Source organism: Anomaloglossus baeobatrachus, chromosome 8, assembly GCF_048569485.1.
Source record: "Anomaloglossus baeobatrachus isolate aAnoBae1 chromosome 8, aAnoBae1.hap1, whole genome shotgun sequence".
Taxonomy (NCBI): Eukaryota; Metazoa; Chordata; class Amphibia; order Anura; family Aromobatidae; genus Anomaloglossus; species Anomaloglossus baeobatrachus.
This window is the reverse complement of record NC_134360.1, coordinates 63,367,586-63,386,994: the sequence shown is the minus strand read 5'-3', so window position 1 is coordinate 63,386,994 and position 19,409 is coordinate 63,367,586. Positions and strand designations below refer to the sequence as shown.

The window sequence follows — 19,409 nt, the reverse complement described above, 5'->3', positions numbered from 1 at the left end:
TGCCAATCATAACTCAGAGATGGTTTGATCAGCTTCTGAACTGTGACTTACAATGTATGGGAGGGAGGCTGCAAAATCAGGGGAGCTCTAGGAATTTGACAAAGTATTTAACTGAAGTTTTTTGTGCAAGTGACAGGTTCTCTTTAAAGGGACCATGTCAGTCATTTTACTCTGTCTAACCAGTGTTCCCCAACTCCAGTCCTCAAGGCCCACCGACAGTGCAGGTTTTTGGGATTTCCTTAGTATTGCACAGGTGTTAATGTAATTACCTGCCCAGATGCTGGTTCCAACAGCAGTGCAATGCTAAGGAAATCCTGAAAACATGCACTGATGGTGGGCCTTGAGGACTGGAGTTGGGGAACCCTGGTCTAAACCACGTCAGCATGAAAAATACCTTGGTTCCCATCTTGCAGAAAGCGATGTTTGGGATACAATGATAACCACTATGCCCGTACATAGCCTGATTGTTCCCACGGACTGAAGGTCCATGTGAAACATATCGGAGTGTGGACTAGTCTGGTCCCTTTTATACAGACCAGGCTAATGTAATATACATGTATCCATACAAACACACAAAGCTGCAGACACAGCCAGTGACGGCTGTAATTTACGGACCCGACTGACCCATTTTTTTCATAGAATTGTCTGACCTTAACCTATTCTGCACTATTTCAGAAAAAAAACAGCTTGAAAAAGAAAAAATCCTGGAATACTTTTGGAATTCATTCTTCTCCCCCCCCCATGTTCCGAGATCAGATTTTACCCTACAGCTTGCACTGTTCACATTGGGATCACAGAGTTTTGCATTAACTTGGCATTCCTCAGCAATGTTTGGATTGCAACTCTTGAGATAAGTTAAAGAAACAGGTACTAGAAAAAACGGCTTCTATACAGAATATACAGGTCACCTCCCTAAAAATACACGGTTCACAAGAGAAGGAGAGTTCTAGCAGTGAATATATTGTGCATGCAGCCGAAAAATCATTTCACATGTTGCCCATGCAACCTACAAAAGTATCTCATGCTCTCGCGCAGGGGCGTAATGATTGCGGTCGCAGTTATCGCGACCAGGCCCGGGGGTGCAAGGTGCCTGTTTCAGCTAGATGTGCATCCGAGGGTGTGCATCCAACTGAAATACATTGCAGCACAGAGACCCGTCGGGTCCCTGCACTACTACGTACCGACCGCTGATTAAGGCTATGGATATTCACTACTCCCCACGCACATAATCCAGTTCATGGGGAGCAGAGAATATGCCGGCAACCGGCAGCCGATCGCGCTGCAAGTGGGAGCACCACGCATGACAGTGATGTCATGCGCTGCACCGCTTACATGCTGGTCAGTTGCGGCATGTCTTCATACGAGGAGGAGCAGGGGGAAGGTGAATATGTTAGTTTATTTATCTTTTTACTGTGTGTGGCGCCCGGGGGTATCATATGTACCAGGAGGGGGCCATTATTGGGACATGTATACCAGGATGGGGCCATTATTGGGACATGTATACCAGGATGGGGTCATCTATACCAGAATGGGGCCTTGATGGGGACATATATACCATGATATGGCCATATATTCCAGGATATAACCATGATGAGGTCACATACCAGGAAGGAGGATATATTTACCAGGAAGTGGCCCAGTATGGGGGAAATTAGTACACTATGGGGGTCAGTACTACACAATGAAGGGAGAGGGTGGGCAATTAGTATTCTTCTTAGGATTTAGAAGCTACAAAGGTCCATACATATGACCAACATGTGGGGGGTCCAGGTTCAAACTTTGCACTGGGGCCCATCAAACTCTAGATTGCGCTACCTCAATATGGAGCATAATATACATTGGTTACATTCCCTACATAGTGAAGGTTTCGTTCAGGTGAGATTGAGCAAAACTCAGACTAAAGGGGGCTTTACACGCTGCGATATCGCTAACGATATATCGTCGGGGTCACATCGTTAGTGACGCACATCCGGCGTTGTTAGCGGCATCGCAGCGTGTAACACGTACGAGCGACCTTTAATGATCGCAAAAGAGACAAAAATCGTTAGTTTTGGAGATGTCATCCAAACACCGAAAATCGTTGTTTCGTACGTAGCGATGTTGTTCCTCGTTCCTGCGGCATCACACATCGCTATGTGTGACACCGCAGGAGCGACGAACATCTCCTTACCTGCGTCCACTGGCAATGCGGAAGGAAGGAGGTGGGCAGGATGTTACATCCCGCTCATCTCCGCCCCGCCGCTTCTATTGGCCGGCCGCTTAGTGACGCCGCAGTGACGTCGCTGTGACGCTGAACGCACCTCCCCCTTGAAGGAAAGATTGTTCGGCGGTCACAGTGACGTCACTGACAAGGTATGTGCGTGTGACGCTGCCGTAGCGATAATGTTCGCTACGGCAGCGATCACCAAATGTTGCACATACGACGGGGCGGGTGCTATCGCGCTCAACATCACTAGCGATGTTGCAGCGTGTAAAGCACCCTTAAGAGAGATCATCAAGCCCTTATTATTTGATCAATGTCCATTTAATAGGCAAAAAGCGGTATGGGACGTTACAGAATAAATGCATGGGATAGTGTATTAAAAAAGCTGCCCACTACTCCGATGACCCCTGCACCAGCCATATGTTTCCCCCATTTAAAATAATAAACACATATTCATCTCCGCTGCTGTTCCAGCAGTGTCAACGTGGTCTCTCCTGGGATTGCGCAACAGAGTGACATCACATGGTCCCTGCAGCCAATCAGTGGCCGCTTCACTCTCCTCTCCTTTACACAAATCTCTTACATGTGGAGGTGGAAAGAGTGAAATGGCCTCGGATTAGCCGCAGGGATCGTGTGATATCACAATGTTATGTGATCCAGGGAGAGACAGCGACAACACCGCTGGAACAGCACTGAAGGTGAATAGAAGTTATATGGGGGAAAATATATGGATTGAGAAGGGGTTATGTGAGTAGTGAGCAGCCCCTTTAAGCTCCTAGACTGAAAGCTATATTTTCCTATGACTAGATATGAGGTCTCATTCAGACGTGTGTGAATCCTGTACGTGTTCTATCCGTGACTTTCAGAGAACATTTACCCATTAAAGTCTATAGTGCTAGTCACATGTTCATTTGTGATCAGAACGAGGCCTAGCGCCAACGTATAGCGTTGCGCAGTGACGTGGTAACCAAGGTGTCCGCTACAAATAAGACCCTGCCTTTTAAAGTTTTCAGTGTTCTGCTAGGAATTAGGTAGAAAGATTACCCTGTAGTGCTGTATAAGGATGTCTCTGGCCGTACTGAATATCTTCTTATGTAGCATATCAGAATACTGTGCCAGGGTGTAGTCATAGTCAAAGCCATACACCTCAATGTCTCCCAGGCAGATCTCATTGTTGGCACATATGGCTGCTGGATTCAGCAGATTGCAGACACCGGGAGGGAGAAGATCTGAAAGAGAACACAAAACCATAGATTATTACTTTTTGTCCCACAAACAATTAAAGGGAACGTGTCACATTGTACATTGTAGTCCCAAGTCTGTACCCCCGGCTGTAGAGGAGGAGAAGCTGAGCAGAATGATATATAGGTTTATGGGAAAAGATTTTATTTCATTTAATGAAACCCACGTGTTGTATATAGGAGTCCAGTGGGCGGGGCTAATGGTGACTGACAGCTATGTCTGCAAACACAGTACAGGGAAGACTGTCAGTCACTGAGTAGAACCGACCACCGGACTCATTAACGGAGACTTTTCCCAAAAAATTGTACATAAATCTGATCAGCTCCTTCTGCTCTATAGATCTGATACCATTTCCCACATGACAGGTTCCATTTAATACTACTACATGCTATACGTATACTATTACATGTATACAGCTACTATGTGTATTCTACATGTATACGGCTATGAGTATACTATTACATGAATACGGTTAATATCTGTATACATCCACATGTATACGGCTACTATGTCTATATTACTACATGTATACGACTACTATGTAACTATTAAATGTATACTACTACTACATGTATACAACTACTACTATTACATGTATATTATTAGTACCGTTACTATGTGTTTACAACTACATGTATGTCAGTAGTACTAGTACTATGTGTATACTACGTGTATATCACTAGTGCCATTACTATATGTATACTACTACTACGTGTACATTACTAGTACTGCTACAATGTGTATGCTACCATTACGTGTATATCACAAGTACCGCTACTATGTGTATACTACTGCTATGTGTATATTACTAGTACAGATACTATGTGTATACTACTACTTGTATATTACTAGTACAGCTACTATGTGTATACTACTACTTGTATATCAATAGTACAGCTACTATGTGTATACTACTACTTGTATATCACTAGTATCGCTACTATGTGTATAGTACTACTACTACATGTATAGCACTAGTACCGCTACTATGTGTATATTACTGCTACATGTATATCACTAGTACCGCTACTATGTGTATAGTACTATTACTACTTGTATATCACTAGTACTGCTACTATATGTATACTACTACGTGTATATCACTACTACCGTTACTATATGTATACTACTACTACGTGCATATTACTAGTACTGCTACTATGTGTGTATGCTAATACTACATGTATATCACTAGTACAGCTACTATGTGTATTCTACTACTGCTATTATTATTATTATTATTTATTTATAGAGCACCATTAATTCCATGGTGCTGTACATGAGAAGGGGTTACATACAGAATACATATACAAGTTACAGTAGACAGGCTAGTACAGAGGGAAGAGGGCCCTGCCCTTGCGGGCTTACATTCTATAGGATTTTGGGGAGGAGACAGTAGTACTACTACTACTGTGTATACTACTAGTACCGCCACTATGTGTATACTACTACTACTACTAATAGTACTGCTATGTGTATACTACTATGTGTGTATGCTAATACTACATGTATATCACTAGTACAGCTACTATATGTATTCTACTACTACTATTATTATTATTATTAATATTATTATTATTTATTTATAGAGCACCATTAATTCCATGATGCTGTACATGAGAAGGGGGTTACATACAGAATACATACACAAGTTACAGTAGACAGACTAGTACAGAGGGAAGAGGGCCCTGCCCTTGCGGGCTTACATTCTATAGGATTTTGGGGAGGAGACAGTAGTACTACTACTACTACTGTGTATACTACTAGTACCGCCACTATGTGTATACTACTACTACTAGTAGTACTGCTATGTGCACACTACTATGTGTATACTACTGTACTAGGACCATTACAATACTACAGTGCTGGCCAAAAGTATTGGCACCCCTGCAATTCTGTCAGATAATACTCAGTTTCTTCTTGAAAATGATTGCAATCACAAATTCTTTGGTATTATTATCTTCATTTAATTTGTCTTCAATAAAAAAAGAAAAAAAAAATTGTCATAAAGCCAAATCAGATATAATTCCACACCAAACACAAAAAGGGGTGGACAAAAGTATTGGCACTGTGTGAAAAATCATGTGATGCTTCTCTAATTTGTGTAATTACCAGCACCTGTAACTTACCTGTGGGACCTAACAGGTGTTGGCAATAACTAAATCACACTTGCAGCCAGTTGACATGGATTAAAGTTGACTCAACCTCTGTCCTGTGTCCTTGTGTGTACCACATTGAGCATGGAGAAAAGAAAGAAGACCAAAGAACTGTCTGAGGACTTGAGAATCCAAATTGTGAGGAAGCATGAGCAATCTCAAGGCTACAAGTCCATCTCCAAAGACCTGAATGTTCCTGTGTCTACGGTGCGCAGTGTCATCAAGAAGTGTAAAGCCCATGGCACTGTGGCTAACCTCCCTAGATGTGGAAGGAAAAGAAAAATTGACGAGAGATTTCAACGCAAGATTGTGCGGATGGTGGATAAAGAACCTCGACTAACATCCAAACAAGTTCAAGCTGCCCTGCAGTCCGAGAATACAACAGTGTCAACCTGTACTATCCGTCGGCGTCTGAATGAAAAGGGACTGTATGGTAGAATACACAGGAAGACCCCACTTCTTACCCTGAGACATAAAAAAGCCAGGCTGGAGTTTGCCAAAACTTACCTGAGAAAGCCAAAAACGTTTTGGAAGAATATTCTCTGGTCAGATGAGACAAAAGTAGAGCTTTTTGGGAAAAGCCATCAACATAGAGTTTAAAGGGAAAAAAAAGAGGCATTCAAAGAAAAGAACACGGTCCCTACAGTCAAACATAGTGGAGGTTCCCTGATGTTTTGGGGTTGCTTTGCTGCCTCTGGCACTGGACTGCTTGACCGTGTGCATGGCATTATGAAGTCTGAAGACTTCCAACAAATTGTGCAGCATAATGTAGGGCACAGTGTGAGAAAGCTGGGACTTCCTCAGAGGTCATGGGTCTTCCAGCAGGACAATGACCCAAAACACACTTCAAAAAGCACTAGAAAATGGTTTGAGAGAAAGCACTGGAGACTACTAAAGTGGCCAGCAATGAGTCCAGACATGAATCCCATAGAACACCTGTGGAGAGATCTCAAAATAGCAGTTTGGAGAAGGCCCCTCCAAATCTCAGGGACCTGGAGCAGTTTGCCAAAGAAGAATGGTCTAAAATTCGAGCAGAGCATTGTAAGAAACTCAATGATGGTTACCAGAAGCGGTTGTTTGCACTTATTTTGGCTAAGGCTATGTGCACACAGTGCGTTTTTCTCGGCGTTTTTGGCCTCAAAACTGCATGACTTTGCTTCCCCAGCAAAGTCTATGAGTTTTCATTTTTGCTGTCCCCACACAGCGTTTTTTTTTCAGCTGCGTTTTTGTGGTGACCACAAAAACGCAGCATGTCAATTATTCCCGCGTTTTTCACTGCGCTTTTCATCCATTGAGTTCAATGGGATGTTGAAAGACGCAATGAGAAACGCAAATAGCTGCGTTTTGGTGCGTTTTGAAGACCAAAAACGCAGCTATAAACACAGGAGGTGGGTAGTAAAGTGACGTGTACAGGAAGAGGATTCCTTCTGTCAGTATATACAGAAGCGTGAATCCTCCCGGTACCGTCACCGCTGCTTCCACCTCCCGTCCTGTGCATGTATGCTGCCGTGCGGCGCCATGTCTGGGCAGGAGGTGGAAGCGGCTGCGAAAACAAAAGTTAACAGTAGAAAAAAAAAAAAAAAGTTATACTCACCTGTGTGCAGCCTCCCGGTGCCATGCCCGCTCCCAGCTCCTCTCACGGTATCGCCACCCCCGCTCCGGCTGTGTGCAGACGGCCGGGAAAGCTCCGATGGATGCAGGACCTGGCGATGGATCACCTGATGCAGTCACCTGACGCATCAGGTGATCGTAAGTATCGCGGTGACACCGGCGCCCGGCCGGTATCAGCGGATGCGTCAGGAGACTTCATCCCTGATTACCGGCAGCTGCTTCAGCGATCGGACGGGATCAGACTCCTGCCCCATCGCTGCAGGAGCGGCCGGTAATCAGCACATAAGTGAGTATTATTTTTTTTATTTTTTTTTGCACCGATGCATCAGCTGATTGTATAATCGGCTTTTATACAATCAGCTGATGTGTGATGTGATTCAGGCACTTGATCCTGACACATCATCTGATCGCTTTGCCTTCCAGCAAACCGATCAGATGATATTGGATCCGGATTGGACGGCGCGGGACCCTAACCCAGGATTACTGCGGAGGGGGGGGTTCTTTATTTCAATAAAGATGGAGTCACTAATTGTGTTGTGTTTTATTTCTAATAAAAATATTTTTCTGTGTTGTGTTTTTTTTTTATCTTTACTAGAAATTCATGGTGGCCATGTCTAATATTGGCGTGACACCATGAATTTCGGGCTTAGGGCCAGTTGATAATATACAGCTAGCCCTAACTCCATTATTACCTAGCTAGCCACCCGGCTTCAGGGCAGCTGGAAGAGTTGGATACAGCGCCAGAAGATGGCGCTTCTATGAAAGCGCCATTTTCTGGGGTGGCTGCGGGACTGCAATTCACAGCGGGGGTGCCCAGAAAGCATGGGCACCCTGCACTGTGGATTCCAATCCCCAGCTGCCTAGTTGTACCCGGCTGGATTCAAAAATTGGGCGAAGCTCACGTCATTTTTTTTTTTAAATTATTTCATGAAATTCATGAAATAATTTAAAAAAAAAGGGCTTCCCTATATTTTTGGTTCCCAGCCGGGTACAAATAGGCAGCTGGGGGTTGGGGGCAGCCCGTACCTGCCTGCTGTACCCAGCTAGTATACAAAAATATGGCGAAGCCCACGTCATTTTTTTTGTTTGGGGGGGCAAAGAAATCCTGTATACAGTCCTGGAAGGAGGATGCTGAGCCTTGTAGGTCTGCTCCCCCTGACTCTCCCTCAAGCATATAGTCCTGGATGGAGCATGCTGAGCCTTGTAGTTCTGCAGCTGCTGTCTGCTCTCCTACATACACTATTGGATGGAATATGCTGAGCCTTGTAGTTCTGCAGCTGTCTGCTCTTCTGCATACACTAGTGGAGAATGAAGAACACATTGAAGAAGGAAATGACATCAGACCTTTTTTTTTTGTTCACTGATAAAAAACGCATAAAGACGCAGTGAGCAAAAACGCAGCAAAACGCAGCAAAAAAACGCACCAAATCGCGGCAAAACGCGTGCGTTTTTTGCCGCGTTTTTTCGACGAAGGTGCGTTTGTGCGTTTTAGCGGCCAAAAACGCACAAAAACGCAGCGTCAAAAAGACGCAGTGTGTGCACATAGCCTAAAGGTTGTGCAACCAAGTATTAGGCTATGTGCACACAGTGCGTTTTTCTCGGCGTTTTTGCGCGTTTTTCGGGTGCGTTTTTGGCCTCAAAACTGCATGACTTTGCTTCCCCAGCAAAGTCTATGAGTTTTCATTTTTGCTGTCCCCACACAGCGTTTTTTTTCAGCTGCGTTTTTGTGGTGACCACAAAAACGCAGCATGTCAATTATTCCCGCGTTTTTCACTGCGCTTTTCATCCATTGAGTTCAATGGGATGTTGAAAGACGCAATGAGAAACGCAAATAGCTGCGTTTTGGTGCGTTTTGAAGACCAAAAACGCAGCTATAAACACAGGAGGTGGGTAGTAAAGTGACGTGTACAGGAAGAGGATTCCTTCTGTCAGTATATACAGAAGCGTGAATCCTCCCGGTACCGTCACCGCCGCGTCCACCTCCAGTCCTGGGCATGTATGCTGCCGTGCGGCGCCATGTACAGGCAGGAGGTGGAAGCGGCTGCGAAAACAAAAGTTAACAGTAGAAAAAAAAAAAAAAAGTTATACTCACCTGTCTGCAGGGTCCCGGTGCCATGCCCGCTCCCATCTCCTCTCACGGTATCGCCACCCCCGCTCCGGCTGTGTGCAGACGGCCGGAAAAGCTCCGATGGATGCAGGACCTGGCGATGGATCACCTGATGCAGTCACCTGACGCATCAGGTGATCGTAAGTATCGCGGTGACGCGGGCGCCCGGCCGGTATCAGCAGATGCGTCAGGAGACTTCATCCCTGATTACCGGCAGCTGCTGCAGCGATCGGACGGGATCAGACTCCCGCCCCATCGCTGCAGGAGCTGCCGGTAATCAGCACATAAGTGAGTATTATTTTTTTTATTTTTTTTTGCACCGATGCATCAGCTGATTGTATCATCGGCTTTTATACAATCAGCTGTTGTGTCATGTGATTCAGGCACTTGATCCTGACACATCATCTGATCGCTTTGCCTTCCAGCAAACCGATCAGATGATATTGGATCCGGATTGGACGGCGCGGGACCCTAACCCAGGATTACTGCGGAGGGGGGGGTTCTTTATTTCAATAAAGATGGAGTCACTAATTGTGTTGTGTTTTATTTCTAATAAAAATATTTTTCTGTGTTGTGTTTTTTTTTTATCTTTACTAGAAATTCATGGTGGCCATGTCTAATATTGGCGTGACACCATGAATTTCGGGCTTAGGGCTAGCTGATAATATACAGCTAGCCCTAACTCCATTATTACCTAGCTAGCCACCCGGCTTCAGGGCAGCTGGAAGAGTTGGATACAGCGCCAGAAGATGGCGCTTCTATGAAAGCGCCATTTTCTGGGGTGGCTGCGGGACTGCAATTCACAGCGGGGGTGCCCAGAAAGCATGGGCACCCTGCACTGCGGATTCCAATCCCCAGCTGCCTAGTTGTACCCGGCTGGACTCAAAAATTGGGCGAAACTCACGTCATTTTTTTTTTAAAATTATTTCATGAAATTCATGAAATAATTTTAAAAAAATTGGCTTCCCTTTATTTTTGGTTCCCAGCCGGGTACAAATAGGCAGCTGGGGGTTGGGGGCAGCCCGTACCTGCCTGCTGTACCCGGCTAGTATACAATAATATGGCGAAGCCCACGTCATTTTTTTTTGTTTGGGGGGGCAAAGAAATCCTGCATACAGTCCTAGAAGGAGGATGCTGAGCCTTGTAGGTCTGCAGCTGATGTCTGCTCTCCTGCATACACTATTGGATGGAATATGCTGAGCCTTGTAGTTCTGCAGCTGTCTGCTCTTCTGCATACATTAGTGGAGAATGAAGAACACATTGAAGAAGGAAATGACATCAGACCTTTTTTTTTTGTTCACTGATAAAAAATGCATAAAGACGCAGTGAGCAAAAACGCAGCAAAACGCAGCAAAAAAACGCACCAAATCGCGGCAAAACGCGTGCGTTTTTTGCCGCGTTTTTTCGACGCAGGTGCGTTTTTAGCGGCCAAAAACGCACAAAAACGCAGCGTCAAAAAGACGCAGTGTGTGCACATAGCCTTAGGCTAAGGGTGCCAATACTTTTGTCTGGCCCATTTTTGGAGTTTTGTGTGAAATGATCAATGATTTGATTTTTGTTTCATTCTCTTTTGTGTTTTTTTCATTGCAAGCAAAATAAATGAAGATAATAATACCAAAGAATTTGTGATTTCAATCATTTTCAAGAAGAAACTGAGTATTATCTGACAGAATTGCAGGGGTGCCAATACTTTTGGCCAGCACTGAAGCTACTATGTGTATACTACTACATGTATACAGCTACTATGTCTATACTACTCAATGTATATGACTACTATGTCTATATTAAATGTTTACTACTACTACTACTACTATTACATGTATATTATTAGTACCGTTACTATGTGTATACAACAACTTGTATATCATTTGTGCACATTACTAGTACTGCTACTATGTGTATGCTAATACTACGTGTATATCACTAGTACAGCTACTATAGGTATACTACTACTACTGTGCATACTACTATGTGTATACTACTAAATGTATACTACTGTCCTAGGACCATTACAATACTATGTGCATACTACTACCGCTACTATGTGTATACTACTACATGTATACTACTGTACTAGGAGCATTACAATACTATGTGCATACTACTACCGCTACTATGTGCATACTACAACTACTAGTACCGCTACCATGTGTATACTACTTCCACCACTACTATATGTATACTACAATTTCCACTGGGTACTACTGCTATATGTATACAGTACTACTATGGTAACGGTATTGTGCTTTATGCCTAATGTCTCTCTGTCCTGGGTCTTGTAGGATTCTGATGCCATCTGCAGCCCCTCGGGCAGAAGCCCCCCTCCTCTGTCTCCGTGCCCCCCTCCCCCACCCTGCCACCTGTCGGCGCACGGCTGCTGTCAGTCCCCGCACTGACCGCGCACCAGCTTCTTCATCTCCCGGTGGCGGCTCCACAGCTGGGCTTTGCCGTCCACTTTCTCCGGTGCACTTTCCTTCCCTGGGGTTGTCCCATCTTCAGTGCCAGGGTCCTGCTGGTGAGGGGGGGAGCTCAGCTGTGCACACAGCACCCGGCTGCACCCCGCAACCCCCGGCCGCCCCCGGGCACACAGCACGGACATTGCTCTGCAGCAGCCGTGCGGCGGGGAGGGACACGCGCCCCTGCTGGGGGATCAGGGGGCTGCAGGCAGACGCGCCATAAATAAAATATATAGTAATAAATCTATCAGTATCGGACAGGCGGGGACACCATGGACAAGTGACAGTCATCTGTATGATAGTCCCAGAAAAATCCCTTTAAACACCCTTCACATATCCGTGTAAAAAAGCACTTGTTGCATGGCCCGTTTTGGACATCCGTGTGACCGGTACTGGAAAAAATGCATGATACTGAAATTAATATAAGGGGGTTGTGTAAAAGATGTGCGAAGCCAGAAAAATGATAGATTAAATGCTAAATTTAAAAAAAAAAAAACAAACAGTGTAGGATTCCCTCCATTTTTTCAAAACTAGTCAAGGGACAGCAGACAGCTGGGGGCTGATATTTTGAGGGTGGGAAGGGCCATGGTAATTCGGCCCTTCCCAGCCTCAAGATAGCAGCCTGCTGTTGCCCCAAAGGTGACACGCAGGGGTGGGATTCAAATTTTTAACAGGTTCTCTGTAAACCCCGCCCATTCTGTAACCACACCCATTCTGTAACCACACCCATTTTCACACACTTTCCTCAACCAAAAAATTCAAGTAATTGAAAATATAATCTTTCCCCTTCTTCCCCTCCTCTACCGTCACTCTCCTGTCCAGTATCAGTTGTTAAAGTCACTGTCAGTCATATTGTATTAAACGGTTTTTCTACAATTTTTAAAAATGATTACTAAAGGAGTTCCACGGCGGCTTTCCCTGGAAACCCTATGCAGCCCTACAATTTACAAGAAGCAACCAAATGTTAAGATCTCATTAAGGCCTAGTGGTGTTTGTCCTTAAGAATAGTGAGACATATCCCTGTACTGCTCCACATTTTTACCCAGGCATCACTATCATGAATTATATGGGTACCAATTGTTCATACTGGTCTTCCCTTTTTATTATAGGGATTAACATCCTGACTATTGGTTGTTACCCTGCCTGTTTACATAGGTGGGTACCCTTTAGTTGGGTAGCGTTCGGCACTTAACAAGCATCGTTTTATGCCCCATTTATTCTGATGAAAACGCTCCCACTATTAATGGGTGATGCGGTGGTGGGATTGGCCTGAACTCCCAAGTGCCTGGTTGGAGCGGCCACCTCATGGGGTTAATGGAGAAGTGGAGAGCAGTGTCTGGACGACGTCCGCCCTGGGGCGTCCACATGGACAAGCACACACGTCACTGTATGGGCGGTACTGTGCAGCGTCAGGCCTGTAACGCTCCGTGAGGGGCCGTGGCCTTAGTCGGTGACATGGGATGGGGGCGTCTGCTACTGCTGTGGGAGCGGCTGGCCGACGGGGCTAATTAAGGGGCGTGAGCAGTGCCCGCATGACGTCTGCCCTGTGCGTCCCCTTGGTGAGCATACACGTCACTGTAGGGGCGGTACAGTGTAGCGTCAGGCCTGTGACGTTCATCGTGGGGGCGTGGCCTCAGCCGGCTACATGTAACATGGGCGTCTGTTACTGCCTTCAGCAATATGATGGTGGGCGTCGCCCTGGCTGACGCCTGTGTGTGGGCATGTGCTCACTATTGGAGCGGTGCGGTGGTGGGTGTCACTCCCTTGCTCCAGACTCTTGGGGGTTATTAGGGAACCTGTGTAGGAAAAAGAAAGGGAGGAAGGTAAAGATCTTACCCTATTTGATACCCCTCCCTCCTGTCCACTACCTACCGCGGGGGTTGGCACCCTAAATATACGAAAATGGCGCCCCCACTCAGCGGTGGCTGGCCCTAAAAAATCCCTAGATAGACCCTCAATATAGTCATGAAAAATAGATAAAGTGGAGGGTTATGGGAGGGCACATTCAATCTTAGTGGACAGAAATACTAGGACACATATACCCGGCCGATAGGCCTTGACTATTTCATGGAATTCCGATGTACCCTGGAATGATACTTGATCAGATATAACCTAATAATATAGATAGTATTCTCAGGGACCCGGAATAACCAAATCAACTCACTATGCAGAGAGAGTACTCCAATAGAAAATAATATGCATATTAGACTAAGTGCATAAGGCAGTGCAGAGTGCAATATGATGTATAGGACTCAGACATACAAAAGCTCCTGGGGCTGTCTGCTTCCTCCAGACAGACGGCTTATATGCCCCAGGAAGCCGGTCTAGGTGTCATTGCATTTGCACGTACAGATTGCATATCAAAAAACCACCAGGTGGTACCACCCGGGTTAGTGCATAAAGAGATAGTCAGGCACTTAGCTCATCGGGGGTCATGTGATTGTCCCAGAATTGCCCTGGAGTCGCCTCGACGCGTTTCTCCGGCCACGGATCTTCAGGAGGCTCGATATACAACTTGCCAATCGTTAGCAGGACGGCATGATGTCTGGATAAAGGGGCTTTATCCAGACATCATGCCGTCCTGCTAACGATTGGCAAGTTGTATATCGAGCCTCCTGAAGATCCGTGGCCGGAGAAACGCGTCGAGGCGACTCCAGGGCAATTCTGGGACAATCACATGACCCCCGATGAGCTAAGTGCCTGACTATCTCTTTATGCACTAACCCGGGTGGTACCACCTGGTGGTTTTTTGATATGCAATCTGTACGTGCAAATGCAATGACACCTAGACCGGCTTCCTGGGGCATATAAGCCGTCTGTCTGGAGGAAGCAGACAGCCCCAGGAGCTTTTGTATGTCTGAGTCCTATACATCATATTGCACTCTGCACTGCCTTATGCACTTAGTCTAATATGCATATTATTTTCTATTGGAGTACTCTCTCTGCATAGTGAGTTGATTTGGTTATTCCGGGTCCCTGAGAATACTATCTATATTATTAGGTTATATCTGATCAAGTATCATTCCAGGGTACATCGGAATTCCATGAAATAGTCAAGGCCTATCGGCCGGGTATATGTGTCCTAGTATTTCTGTCCACTAAGATTGAATGTGCCCTCCCATAACCCTCCACTTTATCTATTTTTCATGACTATATTGAGGGTCTATCTAGGGATTTTTTAGGGCCAGCCACCGCTGAGTGGGGGCGCCATTTTCGTATATTTAGGGTGCCAACCCCCGCGGTAGGTAGTGGACAGGAGGGAGGGGTATCAAATAGGGTAAGATCTTTACCTTCCTCCCTTTCTTTTTCCTACACATTTTGCACAAGAGTTTGTGGATTTTAATATTATTAATAAAAGAGTTTTTAAGGGTTATATATTTTTGATTGTGACACTTCCCCTTCTTCATAAAGCTTATTAGGGAACCTGCCTATGGGCGGCACCAATGCTAAACGCCCCGCACTGTTTGTTTGTTTAGAGACATGTGGTTGGGCGGGACCTCTGACGTGGGACGACATTCTAAGGCTATGTGCGCACTGGGAAATGGAATTTTCTTGAGAAAATTCCGCATGCTCTCAAAGATTACCGCACCCGCGGTAAAAAACCGCGGCAAACCGCACCCGAAAACCGCATGCAGTTTGCCGCGGTTTGACCGCGGTATTGTTCGTGGTATTGCCGCGGTTTTGCCGCGTGCGGGTTAGGATGTGCTTTATTGCATTCAATGCAATAAAGCACATTGGGAAAAAAAAAAAAAAAGTAATTTAATTCTGAGATAGTAGATAGACAGAAGAATAGATAGAGGGATAGATAGATAGATAGAGGACAGATCGCTGCATTTCCCACGGTCGGCAGTGAGTTCACATTACCGGCCGTGGGAAATGACCGGTAATTACCTCTGCTGTCTGCTGCATTCATTCAGCGCTGTGTCTGTGACAGTCGCGGCTGGATGTAAGCAGCGCAGGACGTCGGAGCTGTGGATTACGCCGGAGCTTTGGTACGGGAGGGGTTAATAAAATGGTGAACGAGGCTTGTTTGTTTTATTTAAAATAAAGGATTTTTCGGTGTCTGTGTTTTATTCACTTTACTTACGGGTTGATCATGTCAGCTGTCACATAGACGCTGCCATGATCAAGCCTGGAGTTAATGGCGGTGATCCACCACCATTAACCCCTTGTAATACCCTGCTGCCACTGCTACACGGCGGCAGGAAGAGCCGGGGACACGCTGGTGCTGCCGCATAATGCATGCGACAGTGCCGGGGCAGCTGCGGCTGATATTCTCGGCTGCGGGAGGGGGAGTGAGGCGGGGGACATTAACCCTGCCCCTCTCCCTCCCCAGCCTGAGAATACCGGGCCGTATGCAGATCTCATCCCATGTGCTCCTTTTCCCCTGCAGATCCTGTCCCATATGGCTCCTTTTCCCTTATAGCTCCCATCTTATGTGGCTCCTCTCCCCATATAGCTGCCATTATGCGGCCCCTCTCCCTGCATCTTCGGCTCACTGAGCGCTTACCTGATCCAAGCACCGGCAGCCTCTCCTGTGTCTCCCGTCCTCCGCGGCAGTGGCACTCTGCAGTCACACTGACAAACGGCAGGAGGAGGAGCTACCTCCTCACACTGCCGTGACATCTCTGCAGCGTCAGCGCGTCACTGCACGCCGATTCAGGGAGCAGACAGGCTCCATTGAACCCGGAAGTGCGGCGCAGAGGTACGGGGATTCATTTGTGTTAGAGTCTTAAAGAGACACTAACACAAATGAATACAGGGAACCGGATCGCCGGAGCTGTTTCTTGCCGATTCGGAGAACCGGCTGCTATTTTAACAACCGGTTCTCCCAAACCGTACAGAATTGACTGAATCCCACCCCTGGTGACACGTCTAATAGATGCGCCAAATCTGGCGCTGTAATCAGCTCTTCCTGTTGCCCTGATGCAGTGGAAAATAGGGTAATATATGGGGTTGATGCCAGCTGTGAATTTACAGCTGGAATCAAGCCGTGGTATGAGTAATGGGTAGAGGTCTATCAGACAGCCCCATTACTAATCCACTAGAAATAGGAAAAAAATATTTTACTTGAACAAACAACCCCCCGACTACAGCCCTCGTTCATCAATTAATTTTTTTTAAAAAGTCCACCGTAATCCATAACAATGTCCCACGGTGTTTCCCAAAAGTGAATCTGAAAAGCGAATCCTAAAAAGAGAAAATTATTAAAGAAATAAAGATAAAAGACATACTCATTCACCAATTTATTTTCCTGCAAAAACCCTAATCCAAGCAGGCATATTCCAAAAGGGTGTCTGACTACATTCTAATGCGGGCGTCACACGATACGATCTATCGTGCGATCGCACGAGCGATCGTATCCGCCCCCGTCGTTTGTGCGTCACGGGCAAATCGCTGCCCGTGTCGCACAAAGTCGTTAAACCCCCGTAACACGTACTTACCTGCTGAGCGACCTCGCTGTGGGTTGCGAACATCCACTTCCTGAATGGGGTGGGACGTTCGGCGTCTCAGCGACGTCACACAGCGGCCGGCCAATAGAAGCGGAGGGGCGGAGATGAGCGGGACGTAAACATCCCGCCCACCTTCTTCCTTCAGTATTGCCGGCGGCCGCAGGTAAGATGCAGTTCATCATTCCCGGGGTGTCACACGGAGCGATGTGTGCTACCACGAGAGTACGATGAACAACCGTCGCAAAGAAAAATAAACGATTTTTTTTAAAATAAACGATATGTAAACGATACACGATTTGTAACCGATTTAAGATCGTTCTGAGACGCTCGTAGGTGTCACACGAAACGATATTGCAAACGATGCCGGATGTGCGTCACGAAAACCGTAACCCCGACGACATATCGCACGATAAATCGTCTCGTGTCACGCCCGCATAAGACTCACAGTCCCAGCCAATGAAGAACAGATGGGTCCTCATTGGCAGGAAGAGCAGTCACTGCAGCCTCACACACTGCTGTGTGAGAATCAATGCAGTGAGCAGTGATGACCTCATGAGGTCAGCCCAGGTCACTGCAGCGGGTCACACAGCAGTGTGTGAGCGGGCACGGGCAGGGACAAGCAGTGACAGCATGAATTCACCAAAGGCCAGTGCCCGCGGATTTTGCGTCAAGTATCGCGAGAGCTGGCTGCCATGAACTTCAGGGAACTCGAGTTCAACTCAGTTCATTGCCCGCGGTTATCGTGATACTTGGCGTGAAAACAGCTGCAGGCATTGAACTGTGGTGAACTCGTGCTGTCATCGCTCGTCCCTGCCCACTGCAGCTCACACATTACTGTTTGACTCGCTGTTGTGACCTGGGATGACCTGATGAGGTAATCTCAGTTCACTGCAGTGGTTCACATACAGCACAGTATCTGAGAATACAGGGATTACTCTCCCTGCCAATGAGGGACGATCTGTTCTTCATTCTCTGGGACAGTGAGTCTTGGAAAGTCGTAGGACCTCCTTTTTGATTGCGGCGGACCTTGGATTAGAGTTTTTGCAGGGAAATGTCTTTATTTCTTTAGTCATTTTCTCTTTTTATATTTTTCAGATTCACTTTTGGGAAATGGCGTCGGACATTGCTGTGGATTATAGTGGTCTTTCTTTAATATACATTTTTAATAAATTGGTGAACGAGGGCTGCAGTCGAGGGGTGTTTGTTGAACTAATTTTATTTATTTATTTTTTAAATCTCTGGAATAGTAATGGAGGTCTCTGATAGATGCCCACACATTACTAATACCAGGAAATTCACAGTTTGCAGTCCTTTCAGCAGATCATTATCATCAGAGGCAGGATTAGAGTAACAGGTAACACCTGATAGCACAGGATCCACCATTCACATGGGTGGTATCACATCTCACCTCCTCCTCCCTTCACAATTACTTTTACACACTCATTAGATACTTCAATACTTCACATAGGGTCAAGCCTGTTCATTGCTGCTAATGTACATGTGCATTTGCTGAAATAACATAGTAAAAAAGAAGTTAGAACACTGAAAACAATTAGGCCACGTGCACACGGAGAGTATTGGTGACTTTTTTACCTCAGTATATGTAAGTCAAACCGAGGATTGCAGAAGTGGTGCCAGTGTTTCTATTCCTCGGACTGAATTTTCCTCACTCGTGGTTTTGCCTTACAAATACTGAGGTAAAAAAGTCTCACCACATACTCAATGTATGTACGTGGCCTGATGGTTTTCAGTGTACTGCTTTTTTTTTCTAAGAGTATAGGAACACAGCCTTTTTGCTGAGTTTTTGGAGCTAAAACTGAGCAGTTAGACCATGTGCACACGTTGAGTATTTGGTGAGTTTTTCCCTCAGAATTTGGGGAGCTTTTTTTTGTTACCTCAGTATTTGGTGAGTTTTGACCTCAGTATTTGGAGAGGGTTTTTTTTAACTCAGTATTTGGTTAGTTTTTGCCTCAGAATTTGGTGAGTTTTTACCTCAGAATTTGGTGACTTTTTACCTCAGTATTTGTTGAGTTTTTACCTATTTGGTCTTTTTACCTCAGTATTTGGTGAGTTTTTACCTCAGTATTTGTAGACAAAACCAGGAGTGGAGCAATCAGAGGAAACGTATAATAGAAACACTGGCACCATTTCTGTATGTTTCACCCACTCCTGGTTTTGGCT

The 19,409-nt window shown here is 45.8% G+C and overlaps 1 protein-coding gene across 1 annotated transcript in view; it reads right to left on the bottom strand.

The window, feature by feature from the left end:
* NT5DC2 (5'-nucleotidase domain containing 2) overlaps nucleotides 1–11,948 on the bottom strand; it is an 84,536-nt gene extending 72,588 nt beyond the window's left edge. Inside the window, exons 1-2 of the mRNA XM_075321738.1 lie at nucleotides 11,717–11,948; nucleotides 3,248–3,432 (exon numbers count right to left, since the gene is read on the bottom strand). Of these exons, the coding sequence (XP_075177853.1) occupies nucleotides 3,248–3,432; nucleotides 11,717–11,918 (387 nt within the window). The 5' untranslated portion in view covers nucleotides 11,919–11,948. The remainder of the gene's footprint in view (nucleotides 1–3,247; nucleotides 3,433–11,716) is intronic.
* Between the last annotated feature and the right edge of the window lie 7,461 nt (nucleotides 11,949–19,409).